Source organism: Mytilus californianus, unplaced genomic scaffold, assembly GCF_021869535.1.
Source record: "Mytilus californianus isolate M0D057914Y unplaced genomic scaffold, xbMytCali1.0.p SCAF_2, whole genome shotgun sequence".
In the NCBI taxonomy this organism is placed as follows: Eukaryota; Metazoa; Mollusca; class Bivalvia; order Mytilida; family Mytilidae; genus Mytilus; species Mytilus californianus.
The window spans coordinates 45,588,393-45,608,987 of NW_026262668.1; the positions used below are offsets into that span (position 1 = coordinate 45,588,393).

The following is a 20,595-nucleotide window of genomic DNA, read 5'->3' on the forward strand; positions in this document are numbered from 1 at the left end:
TGTCTGTTCTATGGTCGGGTTGTTGTCTCTTTGACACATTCCCCATTTCCATTCTCAATTTTATTTTTTACAGAGTTTGTCTTTAGTGCCGTGTGGAGACAGTAGAGTGCCTCCCCGTGCTTCAGGTTTATGCTCTTATAATATACTAGATTATGGAGCGTGTGTCCGAGCGAGAACTTCTCTAGTTCATTACTTTAGGAATATTTATCAAATAGTAGTATTTCAATATTCAGCCCCATTCTACTATTTAGTCAGACGTCAGTCGCTACCCTGATATACCCTTTCTTTTTCGGGTAATTAATACGGATAGCGTTTGACATATTTAGCCGAACAGATTTATCATTTTTACATAATTTAATTCATTGTATGCTGGTTCATATTCTGGACGCCAGTCTTTGCTCCTTTCTAATATAATTCACAAACAAAAAACAAATATGAAGCTTAGAAATGGAAAAATATTAAATACTAAACTGATTCAAAGGGTATCTACACGTCTCAATCTTCAAAATCACTTATCTAAAAATACTACCATCGCTAACATTTTTAACAATAAAAATCGTGGTTACCCTTCTATCGATAAGTGTCATGCCAAAAAATGACTTACATGTCCCCGTCTTTCCACCAACAATACAGTAAGGTCCACGTTTAATGGTCGCACATTTTCTTTAAATTTTGAAACTGATATAACTTGAAAAACAAACAGTATTATTTATTTACTCACATGAAACAAACCGGGATGCGGTATTCAGTACGTAGGTGAAACTGGACGATATTTATCTAAACGCACTCAAGAACATCTGTATCGTTTTAAAAGACCCAATAAATTCAAAAGTATCATTTATCAACACCTTAAGAAGCACAATCATCCTATTAAATATTTAGCAATTCAACCTTTAGAAGTAGTAAATAAGCAGCCTGGTGAATCTCATTCAAAGTTTGTACGATCACGGAAAATAATTGAATTAAATTGGATTAAAAAATTACAGACAGTCTACCCTCTCGGTCTTAATGATAATATCATGGGAATTGGTAATATATCAAGAACCGATTCTGTTAACATTTTGGATATAGTTTCTAAAACTGTTCTTAAAACTGTTCTCATGGTCATAGAAAAAATCGCAATCAAAGAAAATTTCGAACCAATCATACCAATATTTCGGACCTAATTTCTATTTCAAAAAACAACGGCAGACATTATCTGTTAACAAAGCTCTGTTCATTACCGGTTAATAAGTTAAATAAAATTTTAGAGGATTGCAACACAATTTCATATAACAGTCCTAAGTATGAAATCGTTCAAATTATAATGGCATATTGTTATTCTAAACTGTTTCCCAAAATTGATCGCCCTGAAGATCATAAAAAACAGTTTATTAAAATAAAGTATGTCAATAAAGGTTTTGATTTTGTAAATATTGCCGGTATTTTTAACGACCATTCTGTTAAAGAACAAATTCCGGGATATTTTGATAATACTGAGCTCCCTCTTATTTGTTATATTTACAAGAAATCTACCCGGAAATTTGTGTTTAATTATGGCCAATTGTGTAAAGATGTTAATATCAGTGAAAATACACCTACTTCATGTAATTGCAGTAATTCCGAATACATTTATGGACCCATTTCCCATGTTATAACAGGAGATCTTAACATCGTTCAAGACCGAGAGTTAAAATCCTTCCTCAGTAAAGGACCTAAATATCGTCCCCCGTCAATTATTAATTGGAATGAGTGTCGTAATATCATCCACGACTCACTCCATACTTATTGTTTGAAATGGATAAAACGGGAAAAAGCTGACAAAAAATCTTTGGACTCTTTTTTTAATTCAGTAATGAACATAGTTGATATACGTATTCAACATTTTAAGGAACATTTTACTCTTAACAATAACCACAATAAACCTATTTCTCGTATCAAACATAAACTAAAAGAACTAGCCAAGGAATTTGTTTTTGTCCCGGCCGATAAAGCTGCTAATAATATTATTATTGTTTGACGTAAATTTTACATTGAGGTTCTGAAAAAAGAAATCACCAATTCACCAACATTCCAACTGACTCCATTTTCAGAAAACGACATCTGTAACAAACATAAACTTTTAGCTACCGCTTTACAAGCAGAACCAAATACAATGAAAGTCCCAACTATGTATTGGCTTCCGAAGCTACACAAAACACCTTACAAATATAGATTAATTTCGTCTTCAAGCCATTGTTCCACTACTAAATTGTCTATTCTTCTTACCAGTACACTTGGTACAATCAAAAACCTGATAATAAATTGTTCAAATAAGGCCTTCGAAAATAGTGGAATTAATTACTTTTGGAGTGTCAAGAACTCGTTGGAAGTACTTGATAAATTACATGCATATATTGGTGATTTTGAATCTGTTCAAAGTTTTGATTTTTCTACCCTATATACCACATTGCCTCACATTCTCATTAAAAAAAAATTCACACACCTAATTAAATGGGCATTTAAAAAGTCAGAATGTGAATATATATGTTCAAACTCTTTTAGGTCATTTTTTAGTAGCAATAAACAAAAAAACTATGTCAATTGGACATGCTTTGATACTATATATGCCCTTGAATTTTTACTAGATAACATTTTTGTTCGCTTTGGAGATTCCGTATATCGTCAGGTTATCGGAATTCCAATGGGGACTAACTGTGCACCACTTATTGCGGACCTTTTTTTGTATTGCTATGAGTTACAATTTATGACAAAAATCAGCAAAGACCCATCGAAACAACATCTAATACACAAATTTAATAATACTTTTAGATATTTGGATGATATTTTGGCTCTCAATAATGACGACTTCAGTATGTATACTAAAGAAATTTATCCTGTTGAACTTACTTTAAATAAAGCTAATACTAACAATGACCACTGCCCTTTCCTCGATCTTGATATCTATATCATTAACGGAAAGCTTAATACTAAAATATTTGATAAAAGAGATGATTTTTCATTTCCTATCGTTAATTATCCATTTTTAGATGGTGACGTTCCCTTGTCACCATCTTACAGTGTTTATATATCTCAACTTGTACGATTCGCTCGTGTATGTAACAATGTTTTAGATTTTAACAAGAGAAATTTATGTATTACTGAAAAATTATTACACCAGGGTTTTCGATATCACAAACTAGTCAAAACATTTACTAAATTTTATCATCGGTATAAGGACATCATTCGTAAATATAGCTCAACATGCAGACTTCTTACACGTTCAGGTATTTCACATCCAATTTTTTATGGAAATATTCTTTATAAAGCACAAAAATGTCAGTATTCACCTCTGAAGCTAAGAAAACCTTTAAATAGACTTATTAAGAAGGGATATAGTTACGATACTGTTGTCAGGTCATTAAAGATTGCATATTTTGGCGTTAATATTGATTCACTTATAGGGTCTTTGCATCGGCACTAAACACATTTATTTAAAAACCAGTTGTTGGCATGACACGGGTTATGTTCTTCTCATATATGTTATGATGGTATGATACTAAACCCCTAACGGGAAGGATTGTGCCTGATATTCATATGATGAAGACATAATCTTTCAATCAGTTTAATTGAAGTCTGGAGCTGGTATGTCAGTTAACTGCTAGTAGTCTGTTGTTATTTATGTATTATTGTCATTTTGTTTATTTTCTTTGGTTACATCTTCTGACATCAGACTCGGACTTCTCTTGAACTGAATTTTAATGTGCATATTGTTATGCGTTTACTTTTCTACATTGGCTAGAGGTATAGGGGGAGGGTTGAGATCTCATAAACATGTTTAACCCTGCCGCATTTTTGCGCCTGTCCCAAGTCAGGAGCCTCTAGCCTTTGTTAGTCTTGTATTATTTTTAATTTTAGTTTCTTGTGTACAATTTGGAGTTTAGTATGGCGTTCATTATCACTGAACTAGTATATATATTTGTTTAGGGGCCAGCTGAAGGACGCCTCCGGGTGCGGGAATTTCTCACTACATTGAAGACCTGTTGGTGACCTTCTGCTGTTGTTCTATGGTCGGGTTGTTGTCTCTTTGACACATTCCCCATTTCCATTCTCAATTTTATTTTTCTAGTTTCCAGACAATAACTTGTGTTCAAGTGTATGGATCTCTCTGAAATTGTACTGCAAGGTACCATACCTCAAAGGGAAGGCTGGGATTGATTTTGGGGGTAATTGCCTCAAATTTTAGGAATTAGGGGCCAAATAGGGGCAAAAAAACAAGCATTTTTCTAGTTTCAGGATAATAACTTGTGTATAAGTGTATGGATCTTTATGAAATTTTACTACAAGGTTCCATATCACAAAGGGAAAGCTGGAATGGAGTTTGTGGGTAATTGCCTCAAATGTTATGGAATTTGGGGCCAAAAGGGGCCAAAAAACAAGCATTTTTCTAGTTTCCAGACAATAACTTGTGTTCAAGTGTATGGATCTCTCTGAAATTGTACTGAAAGGTACCATACCATAAAGGGAAGGCTGGGATTGAGTTTGGGGGTGATGAATCATAAGGGGGTTCAAAAAATTTGGGGGGGGAGGGATTTTTTTTCCTTTTTTTTCTTTAAAATTTTCCATTTTAAATTGGTTATTTCTGATTTATATATAAAAGCAAATAATAATGATATGGTTTGAATAGGTAAATTAAAAACTTTTAAGTTCTTAGACCACATTTATTCTGTGTCAGAAACCTATGCTGTGTCAAATATTTAATCACAATCCAAATTCAGTACTGTATCAAGCTTGAATGTTGTGTCCATACTTGCCCCAACTGTTCAGGGTTCAACCTCTGCGGTCGTATCAAGCTGCGCCCAGCAGAGCATTTTATTGTAATCTTTTACAAAAATCTTCTGCTCTGAAACTACTAAGACAAATTTAACCAAACTTGTCCACAATCATCATTAGGGTATCTAGTTTAAAAAATTCGTAAGGGTTCCGCGGAACCCAGTGTCTCGCCTACTTTTTCTGTTAATCGCAGGCTCAACAAAAATGAGGAGTAAATCAATAAAAATATTCCTCTTGATACTATCTTTTGATTGTAAGAAGCTTCTGTCCAAGTTTGGTACAAATCCAAAATAGTATAAGAAAGTTATTAAAATTTTAAAAACTTTAACCACAGAGTGAATGTGTTGTTTCCTGGCAGAAAATCTAAGTCCATTTAAAAGTAAAATACGGAAAAAATGGATTTATTTTTTTACAAAATTTCCTTCTAGATACTAGCTTTTGATCATAAACAAGCTTCTGTTCAAGTTTGGTACAAATCCAAAATAGTATAAGAAAGTTATTAAAATTTTAAAAACTTTAACCACAGAGTGAATGTGTTGTTTCCTGGCAGAAAATATAAGTCCATTTAAAAGTAAAATAAGGAAAAAATGATTTTTTTTTTTTACAAAATTTACTTCTGGATACTATCTTATGATCATAAACAAGCTTCTGTCCAAGTATGGTAGAAACCCAGGATAGTTTAAGAAAGTTATTTAAATTTTAAAAACTTTAACCACAGAGTGAATGTAATATTTCCCGGCAGAAAAACTAAGTCCATTTATAAGTAAAATACGGAAAAAATGGAATTTTATTTTTACAAAATTTACTTCTGGATACTATCTTATGATCATAAACAAGCTTCTGTCCAAGTTTGGTAGAAATCCAGGATAGTTTAAGAAAGTTATTAAAATTTCAAAAACTTTAACCACAGAGTGAATATTTGTGGACGCCGCCAACGACGACGACGACGCCGACGGAATGTAGGATCGCTATGTCTCGCTTTTTCGACTAAAGTCGAAGGCTCGACAAAAATGTGTCTGATGACCCCGCCCGCGAACCAAAATGGCCGACATGGCTAAAAAATAGTACATAGGGTAAAATGCAGTTTTTGGCTCATATCTCTGAAACCAAAGCATTTAGAGCAAATTTGACGGGATAAAATTGTTCATTAGGTCAAGATCTATCTGCCCTGAAATTTTCAGACCAATCAGGCAACACGTTGTTGGGTTGCTGCCCCTGAATTGGTAATTTTAAGAAAATTTTGCAGCTTTTGGTTATTATCTTGAATATTATTATAGATAGAGATAAACTGTAAACAGCAATAATGTACAGCAAAGTAAGATCTACAAATAAGTCAAATGACCAAAATTGTCAATTGACCCCTTAAGGAGTTATTGCCCTTATTAGTCAATTTTTTACAATTTTTATAAATTTTGTAAATTTTTGTAAATTTTTACAAAATATTTTCGACTGTAACTACTGGGCCAAGTTCATTATAGATAGAGATAATTGTAAGCAGCAAGAATGTTCAGTAAAGTAAGATCTACAAACACATCACCATCACCAAAACACAATTTTGTCATGAATCCATCTGTGTCCTTTGTTTAATATGCACATATACCAAGGTTAGCGACAAAGGCTCTTTAGAGCCTCTAGTTTCTTCTTGTCGTTAATTTTTTTCTTCTTGTCGCTTCTTGATGCTTCTTGTCGCTTTTTGTTGCTAAAATTCTTTTTGTTGCTAATTAGTGAGACCGCATTTATATTATATTATAATTTGCATACTATATATATGTATGCCATGTTCCACTTGCAAATGGAATAGCTGACCAGGGTCCTGCAAACAAACACATGGCTTCATTTCCAAACACAGAGGTTGGGAAGGCACCGTCTAAACATAGCTTTAAGAAATCCCTGGGTAGGTGATCAATTTCACCACATCCCCCCCCCCCCCCCCCCCCTCCACACACAACCAGAACTTAAAACCTATCATGACTAAACATATGTTCTTAACTAGACAGGGAATAATACTAGACAAAGTCTCTCTTGTATGATCACTGTTCTATTTTTATGTATGTCTTTCGAAATTTATTCGGCTGTGAATAATTTCCTATTTACATGTGACAGACTTATCACACGTTAACAAGGGTACATAATTTATAGTTTCAAACGATATAACTCTATTAATAGTTAGATTTTCTCAAAACTACACTTTAAAAAAGTCAGTAAGGCTAATCATAGAGATTCTTCCAGGAGCATTTAGCTAACTGCTGTTCCAAAATTGAAATATCAAAAACATATATACAGTCACAAGTCAATTCACATTAACCATAAATTAAAACTTAGTCAAAAATTCTGGAAGAACTATATCCTTGTGACATCTTTTGAGCCTGAGGGTGAGACAATCTTTAATTATAAATTGCCTATATGTAGGCCATTCCTCTTCTGTCATAGCCACCTTATAAAACGGGTTTTATCTCCACTTTTACTTCACTGTTGTTGTTCTCCTTTCAATCTGGTATTGGAGGTTCAGGACCAACCCTTCTGCTTTTTTTTCAGACCCTGCGGGTATACAGTGAGTCACACAAAATGATTAGGACGTCTTGAAAGGCTATTTTAATTTTTTGCTGTGATGCCTTTGTAGCCTTTTAAGATGTCATAATTATTTGGACTAACAGGGAGTAAATTTCTACCAAAGTTGAGGTGAATGATCTTTATGGTATCTAGTATAAAGTTTATGTTTTTTATTCATGTCAGTCAACAAACATGGCTAAAAATAGAACATAGGGATAAAATGCTGTTTTTTGGCTTATATCTCTTAAACTAGAGTTGTAAGAGCAAAACTGATGGGGTAAAACTAATCAACAGGTCAAGAGCTACAAGTGAGGAAATTTTCAGATGAATCGGACAACCCAATTTAGAGTAATTGCCCCTGAAATAATATTTTTTATAAAATTCTAATTTTTTTGGTTATCTTGAAAACTATTATAGATAAAGAGAAATTTTAAACTGCAAAAATGTTCAGCAAAGTAAGATCTACAAACAAGTCAATTGGTTCTTTATAGGTGTAATTGCCCTTGAAAGAGTATTTTTATTGAAAATTTTTTTTTTTTATGTCCCAACTAGGGGCATTATGTTTTTCATTCTGTGCGTCTGTTCGTTTATCCGTCGGTCCGTCCATCTGTCTGTCCTGCTTCCGGTTAAAGTTTTTGGTCAAGGTAGTTTTTGATGAAGTTGAAGTCCAATCAACTTGAAACTTAGTACACATGTTCCCTATGATATGATCTTTCTAATTTTAATGCCAAATTAGAGTTTTGACCCCAATTTCACGGTCCACTGAACATAGAAAATGATAGTGCAAGTGGGCATTCATGTACTATGGACACATTCTTGTTTCTTCAGAAACTATGAATGATAGACAGAAACTTCAATCAGCAAAATGTTCAGTAGAGTTAAGACCTACAAATAAGTCAACATGAACGAAATTGTCAATTGATTCCTTTTAGGAGTTATTGCCCTTGAAAGATGATTTTTACCGATTTTTTTAATTTTTCACAGGAATTATGATAGATAGAGAGAATCTTTTAAAAGCATGTTTAAACACCCATTATTTAATACTATAAACAGCAAAATAATCATTGATGCAAGTTTCAACACAAAAATTACAGGTGAACCATTCAGGCTCTTAGGAGCCTCATGTTTTAAATGACATTTGACTTGGTTGTGTATGAAGATTATTTGTACCAGTTGTTATGAACAAATCAATGAAGAATTTTTTATAATTAGATAAATATACAGCAAAAATGGCTGTTTTTTTTTCAAAAATCATTAAACCTGTGAAATTTTAATTATTTTCAAAGAATTTTTTCACAAATTGAGGGCATCCTTATGCTGAGAATATATTTCAAATGTTTTTATAAAAATCTGCCTGTGTTTATCTTTTGAAACAAAATAGTTTGTTTAAAATGTCTGTCCAAAAAGATAGAAAAGTCCAAGAACTGAAATTTTGAGTAAATGTCTAAAATTTGACATCTTTACCTCTAAAAATAGCAAATGAAGATATATTTTGTACAACATATTGGAATGGACTAGGGGAAAAATAGCTTGTATGCAAATTTTCGTCAAAAATCACTGTGCCATCAGACCTGTAAGTATTGTATGCCCTTGTATCTGATAGTGACATAGCATTGCAGCCCTTCTATATTTCTTTTCAATGATATTTTTATACCCCCGCTTTAAAAAAGTGGGGTATACTGTTTTACCTCTGTCTGTCTGTCTGTCCGTCCGTCCATCCATTCATCATTCCATCCGTCAGTCCATCTGTCAGTCCATCCGTCAGTCCGTCTGTCCTTCCCATGAATATTTTTCGTCGCATCTTTCTCAGGAACTACATTACAAGGATTTCTGAAATTTGGTTTCAGGGTTTATATGAGTCAGCTGTACAGTGTGATGCGTTTTCGGATTCATCACTCAACAACTTCCTGTTTACCTTATACTTTTAGGGGGCAGGTGGTATCATTAGTTAACAGTAGCTCACAGATTCACTTGTTTGTGTTATTTAGTATTCGTGTCCCAAATTACTTGAATAATATTCTAGATTAGCTTGTACCATAGACAATGACTGATTTAGATATATTCAGAGCTGCAACATTTAGAATTATGAAGATTAGTCATTTAGTTTTTTAGTTACTAGTTTGTTGTGAGTAGAATCAACCAGTTGTCATTTAAAAGCTTGTGGGATAATAAATCATCATTTTGGGAGTAATTGAATCATAAAGAGGGCCACTATAATCCAGCAATACAAGCTTCCATCTGAAGTGTAATCTTTTACTTTTTTGATTAATGTAAATTCAGAAATTATTGCATGCATTTATTATTGTGAATTTTGTAGAATGGACTAAAATGCGAGATTTATTATTGCGATTGCAGGAAAATCCGCATCCAGTTATATGTATTAGATATTAGATATAAGAAACAAGTTCTTTAATTATTGTGATACTCATTCAGTCGCATTATTCGCATTGATAAAATCCTCACAATAATTTCTGAATTTACAGCAGATGATATAAATATATGCTTTGAAACGATTAGTAGACCGTCATCTTTATTAGATGTTAATGAGCTGTCTTTAGCCTGACACTGTTTTACCATAATATACAGTAGTTCTCTCACCATCTTTCTGCAGTCATTGACATGAGACTATATTTGTATTATATAAGCAGCTGAGAACAATTTCCTACAGAGTAGCAATTTTGTTATTTGATTTTACAAGTGAGCTTACAAAAGTTTAATACCTTGACCAGATAGAGATGGCACTGTGGAAAACTTTCATTGGGTTTGCAATAAAAAAAGCTTTTGAACAGTTGTGACAAAATGAGTAAGTACACATAAGGTTTAAATGTATCAGATAGCCTATTTACAAAAATTTTGTCAAATAAATCCTTGATTTTTATGAAATTCTGTTTTTTTATCAATCTCTTTGTCTTTTGTCTTGATGGATTAATTTGATTTTGTTTACAATTTTAACACATTTTTCAATGAAAACCAGATTAATCATATAAGTGGCCCTCTTGATAATTAAGTCCATGATTTATTCTTACATGTGCATTGTAATATGGTCAGTTTAAGTTCAATGGCACTAATGATTTCATTGAAAACAATCTGACATGAATCAATAGAGGATATAATCAGTGAATTGGGTAAATGGAAAAATAAGATGTGATATGATTGCCAATAAAACAACTCTCCCTCAGAGACCAAATGATGTAGAATTGGGTGAATGAAGCTTTTTCTTAAAACTACCCTAGTAAAGACTATTTATCATGTTATTACTTGAAGTGGCTTTCTTGTTTTTTCCAAGATATATTGCTAGGGATTTAAATTTCAGGATCATACTCAAACCTAGACCTGGTCTTGCGGTCATAAAAATTTTGAGTACAAATAACTTACTCAGACTTAGAAATCAACCAATCAAAATCCTGGATTTGTCATTTCGAGCACTGTGAAATATTGTACTCCCGAGTACTGAGTAAAGTTTTATGACCAAGAGCCCTGGTACATGTATTTGAGTACAATAAACATAATTTGATAGAGTTTTAAGAGTAAGGACAAAATTTCAAGATTTTGTAATCTTGCTTAAATTTGACTTTTAAGTTAGATTTTTTTTATGCTAGTTTGTCAGGTATTTCAAATTCTTACTGCTTGTATACTAAACATCTACTAGACAGTAAAATTTGTACTTTTATTTTATTGTCCTATTATGCCATAAGCATAATAACTCCAAGTACCACTGGAAGCCCATCAGTAGTTTAGTAGTAGTCTACCTAAGTCTACTGACAGGAAACAGATCTCTTATTTTGTTGCGACTTGTATCAATTCATTAGTCATGTTAGAAATAGTACTTATTCTTGTAAACATTGAAATGTACTACCATAACCTTGTTTCAGTGACCTTGCTACCTAATATATATATATATATATAGCAATATGAGCAAATAATTTCTAGAAATTTTTGATATAGAGTTCTTTGGGGTTTCACCTGTCCTGGGTTTTTCAAAATTGATACCTGTAATTTTTTCTTACTCAATAGTTAAGGGATTTGAATATTTCAAAAAATAGTTTTTAAATTTTGGTTTAATTTAAAATACTATACTTTTACAATTGCAACAATAATGATAATAAATTTGCAGAAAATATAATAGACATGTAAACTTAGTTGTTAATTTCTGTGTCATTTGGTCTCTTGTGGAGAGTTGTCTCATTGGCAATCATACCACATCTTCTTTTTATATTAAAATTCAATCAAAGTAAATTATTCAGAATTTATAAAAAAAAAAGAATACAATCATTTTTAAACATGAGATATATTGTTTCTGTAAACAAACGTGATAATGATCATTATTGATGATATATTATATAGCCTGGGAGTATGCAAATTTTTATTGACACCTTATCAGCACTTTCAGGTAAAATTGCCTATAACTTAATCTTTTAATGTGTAGGTGCAGGTGATGGTTATTTGGATGTTGAAACCAACCATGCATGACCACAGTGACCAAATAGAGGAAATCCTTGATGACAGTTTTCATAAATATTCTGTTTACCTGAATGGCTGAAGGATTAGAGTCATAAAGTTATTGACAGGTAAAAAATTTATGTTTCGTTTATTGTTTCTGTTACCTGTCGTCTGCAGCTTTTATTTGGTTGATGATAAAAGTTGATATATATAGGAATAAATATATATTCCCATTGGACAAAAAACATAAAAATACTTATTTCAAGTAAGTAAACCTTTAAGATAATTTGATTTATTATTAAATCAGTCAAAGAGTGAAGATGTACTTTAACAAATACAATTGGATGCAGCGATAGAAACATAATTTGATTTATGTAAAATGCACTGTTATGTTTGTGGTCAGCAGTTTGTAAATTGTAGGTAGACAATTGGTAGACATATATATGTTTGACCTTATAGTAACATGTATGACATATGTATGTAACATTTTGTTAGCTAAAGGTTTTATATACTTAATTACCATTCTATATTTATGCTTAGTCAATTATAAATGTTTTGAAATGTGAAATAATGTGAAATTTGAAAACAAATATCTTTTCTGAAAGCACTATATCATGGTCTAGTCCCTGTTGTTAAATAATTCTCTCTCTCCATGCAACAGTTTGTTTGAACCAGCAATTTAAATTTCCATTTAACCAAACAAGTCTTATCATCTTTTTGGACCTTCTGTTTTTTTTGGATTTTATTTCATATTATGGTCTTATTATATTCCAAATCAAAGTACTGAAGTACTGAACATCGGATGACCGCAGGTTCTTGTGGATGGTCAAAAGCACATGTCACAGAAATAGATCACATCTCCATACCTGAAACTGAGGTTAATTTACAGAGATATATTTTTTTCTGATACAAGTTCGTGCATGGATGATGAATAAATGACAGGAAATTCAACCGCACCGTAATAACTATTATATTGTAGTGATACAAATCAGTATACCTGGGACTATTATACTAATATACACTGGTTTGTTGTTATATATTATATTAATATTACGGTTGCATGTATATATAATTTTCATATATTTGTATATCATTCTATTCTACTATTCTAATTATAGTGCAGTACAAGTGCATAGTGGACACTCTTCTGTAAAAAAAAAATCGATTTTTCTAAAAGATTGGATATGAGAAGTCATTCATATTTTCCCGCAAAACAATAACAGAGTTATCGGTCCTTGCCGGGAGTGTCGCAAAACGTTCTTGAGATATTCTTCCGTAAGCTTTAACACAATTTTTCGGTACGTGATTTTTTACTTTTATATATATAACTAACGACAACACATTTTCATATTATTAATTTGTGTTTTAATAAAAATATTTCTAGGAGTATCCATTGAAAAAATGAATTTGAAACAAGCGATAAGTAATGTTATTTTACACTAGATAATGACCGCAGATCTATAATTTTTATAGATCGGTTGAAAACCCAAAACTAATTTGCATAATGGAAATTTAGGCGACAGCAATACATCGAAATGACCTCACGGTCATCGCAATGTAAAAATGAATGTAGGTTGTGTACTTGAGATATTGAAATGGCTTTTCATGTCAAATTTCCAAAAAAAATGTGCTTTTGATATATATAAAATTCGTCTAAACAACAGCCCAACAATGTTAGATCTGTAAATTTGCAGAAGTAAATTTTTTGTTCTTCCCTGGCCGGGATTCAAACTCATGCTACTGAGATATCGTGGCACCAAATCGCCTTGCACTATGCCCGACGCGCTAGACCACTCGACCACCTAGGCTCTATAAAAATAAAGCTTTTGGTGGCTGGGTGTTACCTTTCCTCATCAGTTTTTATCTAGTGTCGTAAAACAGTTTATGATATATAAGGCATGAAGATGGAATTGTTACAGATCAGCTGAATTATCTATTGCAAAGGATCCTACAAATTAATGTAAGATGCAGTCGCAGAAATAATTATATTATAAGTACGTCTGAACCAGTGACGACTCTACAACAGATTTTATCCATCGGATCACCAACAGTGATGGTATACAAGGCTGAAAATATATATATACTTGATAAAAGAAAAAAACAATAAATTTGTGATTCTGACATTTTGAACTCCACTTCTGAAAGACTTTGCTGTATCTTCACCCCTTTTACTAGCAAAATGCAATACTCAAAGTGTATTCTATTAGAAGAAAGATGGTGTATTTTAACAATGCTTATATAATTCAAGGTAATAACTTCATTTTTTCCATAATAGACTTCTTTTGATTATGCAGTTTTAGTTTTTTCATACTTTACAAAACTGAGCAATCGTTTACATATATAGATACTTGATTTTTCAATTAACCCATACATCATATATTTGCTTCTTTATTTAACCTTTACCCATACAATCCACGAATGTAGGACAGAAAGTCACAGGACAAAAAGTCACAGACAAAAAGTCACAGGACAAAAAGGCACAATTCACTTTTGATACTATTTTTCTTTGAATAAGAAAACATTGATCTTTTAAAAATATTTTTGTATTTTTCTTGAACTATTATATATAAACCAAGTTTGTAAACAAAATTTATTTTAAAAATCCATTATAATCAAATAATTGTTAAAAAAAAACATATGAACAATTTTCTTAACTGTAAAATAAATATATGTGATAAAAAGAAATTATTTCAAAAACTTCTCTTATATATCTAAACAATTATAAACAAACTATTTGTGACTTTTTGTCCTATCAAATTTTTGACTTTTTGTCCTATCAAACTTCTGACTTTCTGTCCTGTGACTTTTTGTCCGTTTACCCAATCCACACAAAAATTAGTACTGTAACGCAACTAATATTCAATCTACAGTATTTGATATTCAGTCAGGATATCTATTTACAAATATTATAGCTTTCATTGAAAAAACTCATCAAAGACAAAGTCACAAGGCTCATAACTTGGTACGCCAGACACACGTTTGGTCTACACAAGTCTCATCAGTGGCCCTTGAATCAAAACAGTTGAAAGGCCTAATCTAATAGAAAGTTTTTGAGCACTTTAAAAAACTACAAATTCCGAAAAATTGTGCTAAATATTGCTATGACAATATATGCCTAAGGTAGAAAAATCTTAAATGTTTGTATTTCAGATCAAATTGCAAAACCATCCAAAGTAGCTAAAATTAGGTTTTATATAAAAATAAGCCATAAGGAGATGTACAACAACTATCCACCGGAGTCCAACTGACATGGACGTAAGCTGTAAATAAGCAGCTATATATAATTATGTCAATTTCATTACATGTTCATTTCAGGGTCACTGTCATTTAACTGTTTTTATCCTGTCATTTGGAGTCATAAAACATATTAATTTAGATGAAGACACACTTTATACATGTATTTATAGGCATGTCCTTTTGGTCTGTGGTGGATAGTTGTCTCATTGGCAATCATACCACATCTCCTTAAACTTATTTTTATATACCTGTACACATTTAACATGAAAAACATGCTACACGTAACAGTTCTATGTATAAAATATCTTTAGTTTACATATTTTTGTGTATATATATAATTTTTTTCTGCTCTTTAATACCAAATTATGAAAAATGCATTTAAGGGTTTTTTTACTTATAAAAGCATTCTTCATTGAAGTGATAGTTAAACTTATTAACTATTTGAATGTAGAGGTAAATTTATTTGTAACTTTGATATTTTAAAGTATTTAATTGAATAACTAGTGTTTTGACATTTTCAAAAGAAACCTGTGGAATAATAAAATAAGTTTATCAAAGATAATGTCATATTTGTAATCAGCTTATAATTGATAAAGGATTGACCATGTTAATGATTATTAGTCAATATATGCTTTAGGGGTACATGTGTTCAATACACAGGTTCTGTGGCCAGGTTAAGAAATTTATATGTCTTATTACATATAATTATGCCAATTGATCAGGAACTAAATGTATGATATTTGCACTTGATTTTTTTGTCATTTGAAAACCTGCATGATTCTCAGAGCCTCTTGTTCTTGCAATAGATAATTGTTTGGTAGCTTCTTAACATCATATAAAGGTTGTATTATTGATAGCCTAGTGAATCAATGTAAAGCTAGAATACATGTAGTACATTGATGATTTCGATTGATTGATGTTTTGTGTTTTTTAAAAGCCACTTTCAACAATATTTGATATTTCATAGTGGCCATTTTTTATTGATCAAAGTAGCCAAAGAGAACCATAACTTTTGGCAAGGAAAAAGCCATTACTAGTCATTTGATTCGCAACAGTGTTGACAGGCTTATGGTACAGTAGTTGAACTACTTAGACCTCTCAGCCAATGAGGCACCATACATTGATGAAGTTATAGAAGAAGCCATTCATCTTCACCCTTTATCTACATGTGAACAAATTTTTCTTTTACAAGTGATCACTTCTATTTAGGTTGTTTCAAGCATGGCAAGACAAGCTTTAAAAATAGTTTAAGCAGTTGAAATCAAAATTCTAGGACAGAACTCTGATAATTATATAAGGTAACTAATATTACCTACAATAAGTTTTTTTTTAATTAAGAAATTTTGTTTTTGACCGTGTAAATTTTTTTTTTGAAATTTTTTGAACTGTGTAAATAATTGAATTGCACATTATGATTAGATTCGTTAACATTGGTATGAATTTTTCTGTAACTTGAATAACAAATTTTCTTCTAGCTAAAATTCTTTTACAGAACACAATATATTAAAGATATATCGTATTTTAGTCGCCTTATAAGCACCTAAAAGCCCTTTTGTGGCCTGTAACATGTGTGTTTAAAATTTGTTAATGACAATAGTTTTAATGGCAGATTAGATTTTTTATTGTAAGATTATTATATTTCTAATCATGCATCGAAGTAAAAGTAGTCAAATTATTTTAATTTTGGCAAAAAGTAGATTTTTCTAGGTATTAACAATTAAAAGATCTATTATTGGTTGTATAATGGGTGTCTAAAAAAATAGCTACAAAATAAAAAAAGTCCTATCTACTTCAATGCATTTCACTAAAATATATATATATGTACATGTGCTGTAGGCAAATTTGGTACAGTTAAGTTCTTTGAAGTTTTTGTTATGAATGTAACTGATATGTTATGAGAAATGTCAAAACATTATCATACATATCTGTACTTGGGTTATATAGTTGAAACTGTGTTGGTCTGATCTCTCATTTTACAGATTTTTTGACATAGAGGCAAATTGTTTATTATTTTTTATGCAAATGGTTTATCATCCAAGGTGTCGTTAAATGAAAATGGATACCCTGCATTTATCATGCTTTTCAATAACATATGGTCAAATTGCTGAAAGACCCTCCTCCTCAATTATCGAAAAAACTATCATTCTGCATTGACATAATATCTTGGTGTAAATTAGATACACCCTTTCGGGCTAATGCCCTCAAGGTGTATCTAATACATGTTATTGCCGGTGAAAGTTTAATGTATTTGAAAGGAGGATGGTCGATAACTTAATGAGACAGCAACCTAACAACACTAAATTCAAAAGATTTCTAGTGGTCAATTTTATACATATAGCCTTCAACATGGACTGATGCCTATGCATATGCCAAGCTCTAAATTAACCAGACTCTTAAAACTTTGACACAGACCATCAAAGATCTACATGATCAACACCAACTCCCAAAATACATTAATATTTTACAAAAGATTACCACAGATGAGGTTTCTGGATTGGGATAGGCACATCATTTGGCAGTTACTCTTAAAATACCATTGGCTGCATTTCAGCAAGTTGTAAGTGTTATGACTTTCTTATTTGCTGCATTTCATGGATCTAGATTATATATATTTCTGTTTCAAATTATCTCCCCTGAAATTGACTTGTTTGATTGATGGAGAAATAAGTTTTAAATTTTGGTATACGTTTTAATAAATAATATTTCTTTGAAAGTAGAATGAAATAAAGCTTTTAAATTCAGTTTTTTTCAAGGAAAATGATAAATGACATAACGATACATTCTAAATATTGAGTGGTAGGGATGAGCCTTTTTTATTCTTTTTTATTCATATAATAACGTGAAAAATTGAGATGGAAATATATGATCAGCTTGATTATTTCAAGGAAAATGATAAATGACATAGCAATACATGCTATATATTGAGTGGTAGGAATGAGCCTTTTTTATTCTTTATTATTCATAGATAACAGTGAAAAATTGAGATGAAATATGTGATCAGCTAAATGATAAGATTAATATTATATATATTACCAATGCTATTATAAGTATCCACAACTAATCGGATCTTTTAATCTATTGATACATGATCACACGTCATTAAGTAATCTTATAAATAATAAATTTTATTATCTATTTAGCTCATTGAACAACATTATGTTATCATGCAAGATTAGTTTTACATTATGCCTGTTCATTGTCAGAAAACATTATGCTGTAATTTACTTTAAAAGTAGTTTATTTTTTGCTAAATTTAACTTGCACAATTTCTACAGTCAAACCTGTTCTTGAGGTTTTATATTTTTACAATTTCCAATTTTGGTATCTGATCTTCCTTAAACATCAAATTTACAGAAGGGGATATTTTCGCAATTTTGTCATAATCTCTAAATTAGTGAAAATAAACCTCTTAGGAAAATTTCCAACTTGACAGTAATGAGTATTATCCATTTTCAAGTAAAAATATATGGTAATTAAGGGCCTGTTATCTGGTATCCAAGCTGCCCTTAAACCTGAGTTTGGACTACACATGTTTAACCATAAGATAATCAAATTCCCTAAATGAACTCATCTGAAGAATGAAGAAATCAAATTCTATTTAAGATGTGAAAACACTTAAAATCTTTGACATTTGTTGATAAGCTTCAAGTCATCCTTAACAAACTTTTGGTGTTGCTGAATTTTTTTGTATCAATTTTTTAGTTGAGGGAGTAAAAGAAATTAAGGGATCAAAAAGAAATTCTTTAGATTCATTATTATTTTTTAGGTATCAATTTATTGTGGATTTGGTGGGTATTGATTAATCACTAATTTAATCATTTAACGAAGTATAAATTTCTCTTAGGATTGTGACACACTAACTTTAGCAAAACAATGAAATTATGTATCCAAGACTATATAATTTTGCTTCAATCCTCAAAAATTGGTACCCATGAAAAAAATTAATGAATCCACAGTTTCCACTACTATTATCATGGAAATTTTTAGCTTTTAATTTGAAAAAAAAATATAAAAAAAATGGTTTGCAATTATTTGTATAGTGTGAATAAAATTGCTTCAAGATTTCTATATTTTTCAGGCAATTCAATGAACTGAACTGACAATGATGCAAAAGATTATTGTTTTGTGTTTGATTCAAGCTGTGCTTGTGAAAGGTAATTCTACAATTTTATAATACTATTCCTCAGGGTTATTGAAAACCAGTTTATAAATCCAAATGATATTGATTTTCAGTGCAGATTTAGACAAATTATGTTTCTGAAATAGCCTTCATTAGGTACATTTGAAACTGAAAGTTTGAAAAACCAAAAACATAAATGCTAATGAGAGTATAAAAACCAAATGGACCTTGAAGGCCAAAAGTGGGCACAGCCCTAATGAGCAATTGATACTCTCAGTGACCATTAGTCCATCAGCAGCATTGAACAGGAACACAATCTTGTGTCAGGATAAGATTTTCTACCTTGACTCTGCAGATATAAATAAAAGGAGATATAAATTATACATCAGTGACACTTCAACCTAACAACAATAAAAAAAAAACCAGCAAAAGGTGTTCTGACTTTGTTGAAAACCACTTAATTGTGTATAAAAATGAAGACCTTTATTCATTACATCTTTTCAATGAAGAAGTAGATCCAATCAAATAGCTTTTGATCTAAATTTTGTTTAGAAAATGAGGTAGTTCATAATTCCTGTTTTAGAAGCAAAAGCAAAAGCAAACAGTATTGCAATAAAATTTTGTAAATTGTGCCATAGCTTTAATTTGCACGGTTCAGATCTTGATTAGGTATATATATCTTTTCAAAAAAGAATATTTACGTAGAAAAATAGGTATATTCATGTTATTTATGACAAAATTTCTGATGAGTAGAAATGAATACTATTACATTTTTGCACCATTTTCCACCTTTGAAATATTGGAAGTAGATCAAAATCATAAGAGGAAAAGTGTATTCCATACAGTGCACCAATTACCTTTGTCCTTGGCAAAACAAGGGGAAAAAAACCCAGCTCTCAGTCAATTTACATTGTTATTTATTTACAAGATACTTGTTGCTGGGTGGAAGAATTTTGTTTTTACATGGATATTGTATGAAATAAGCTTAATGCATATTTATCTCTCATTTTAAAATACATAACAAGGTTAAAAGGAAAATACCATCACAACATTGAGTTAAAGTAATCTGTATTTTAAAATGACAATAAGTACCATCATAAAAGAGGATTAAGAAATAAAGACCTGAATTTACTGTTTGTGTCATTCGCCATCTGTATTTATTAAATCAACATCAATACTGAAAACAAATAGGTCAGCCCTTGGTGACCTCCCCTTTATAGTAAATTAACAGTAGGATCAAATATTGGTACTTCTTATATTGCCAAAATATTGACAGCTTTTATTTGTAATAGGTATTTTGATAATAAAAAGTCTGAAACAAATAACTGCGGTTGGCCAAAAGGAGAAATGTGCCAATAGAAACACCAGCCCTTGCATGTATTTTCCTTTTGATAAAGAATTGAATTGACAGTATAAAAATAAGGAGATGAGGTATGATGGCCAATGAGACAACTATT

At 31.2% G+C, this 20,595-nt stretch overlaps 1 protein-coding gene across 1 annotated transcript in view; it reads left to right on the top strand.

Moving 5' to 3' along the window:
* The first annotated feature begins 9,931 nt into the window (after positions 1 to 9,931).
* LOC127728969 (papilin-like) overlaps positions 9,932 to 20,595 on the top strand; it is an 89,429-nt gene continuing 78,765 nt past the window's right edge. The window contains exons 1-3 of the mRNA XM_052236549.1: positions 9,932 to 10,144; positions 11,768 to 11,909; positions 19,097 to 19,172. Coding sequence (XP_052092509.1) covers positions 19,121 to 19,172 — 52 coding nt within the window. The 5' untranslated portion in view covers positions 9,932 to 10,144; positions 11,768 to 11,909; positions 19,097 to 19,120. The remainder of the gene's footprint in view (positions 10,145 to 11,767; positions 11,910 to 19,096; positions 19,173 to 20,595) is intronic.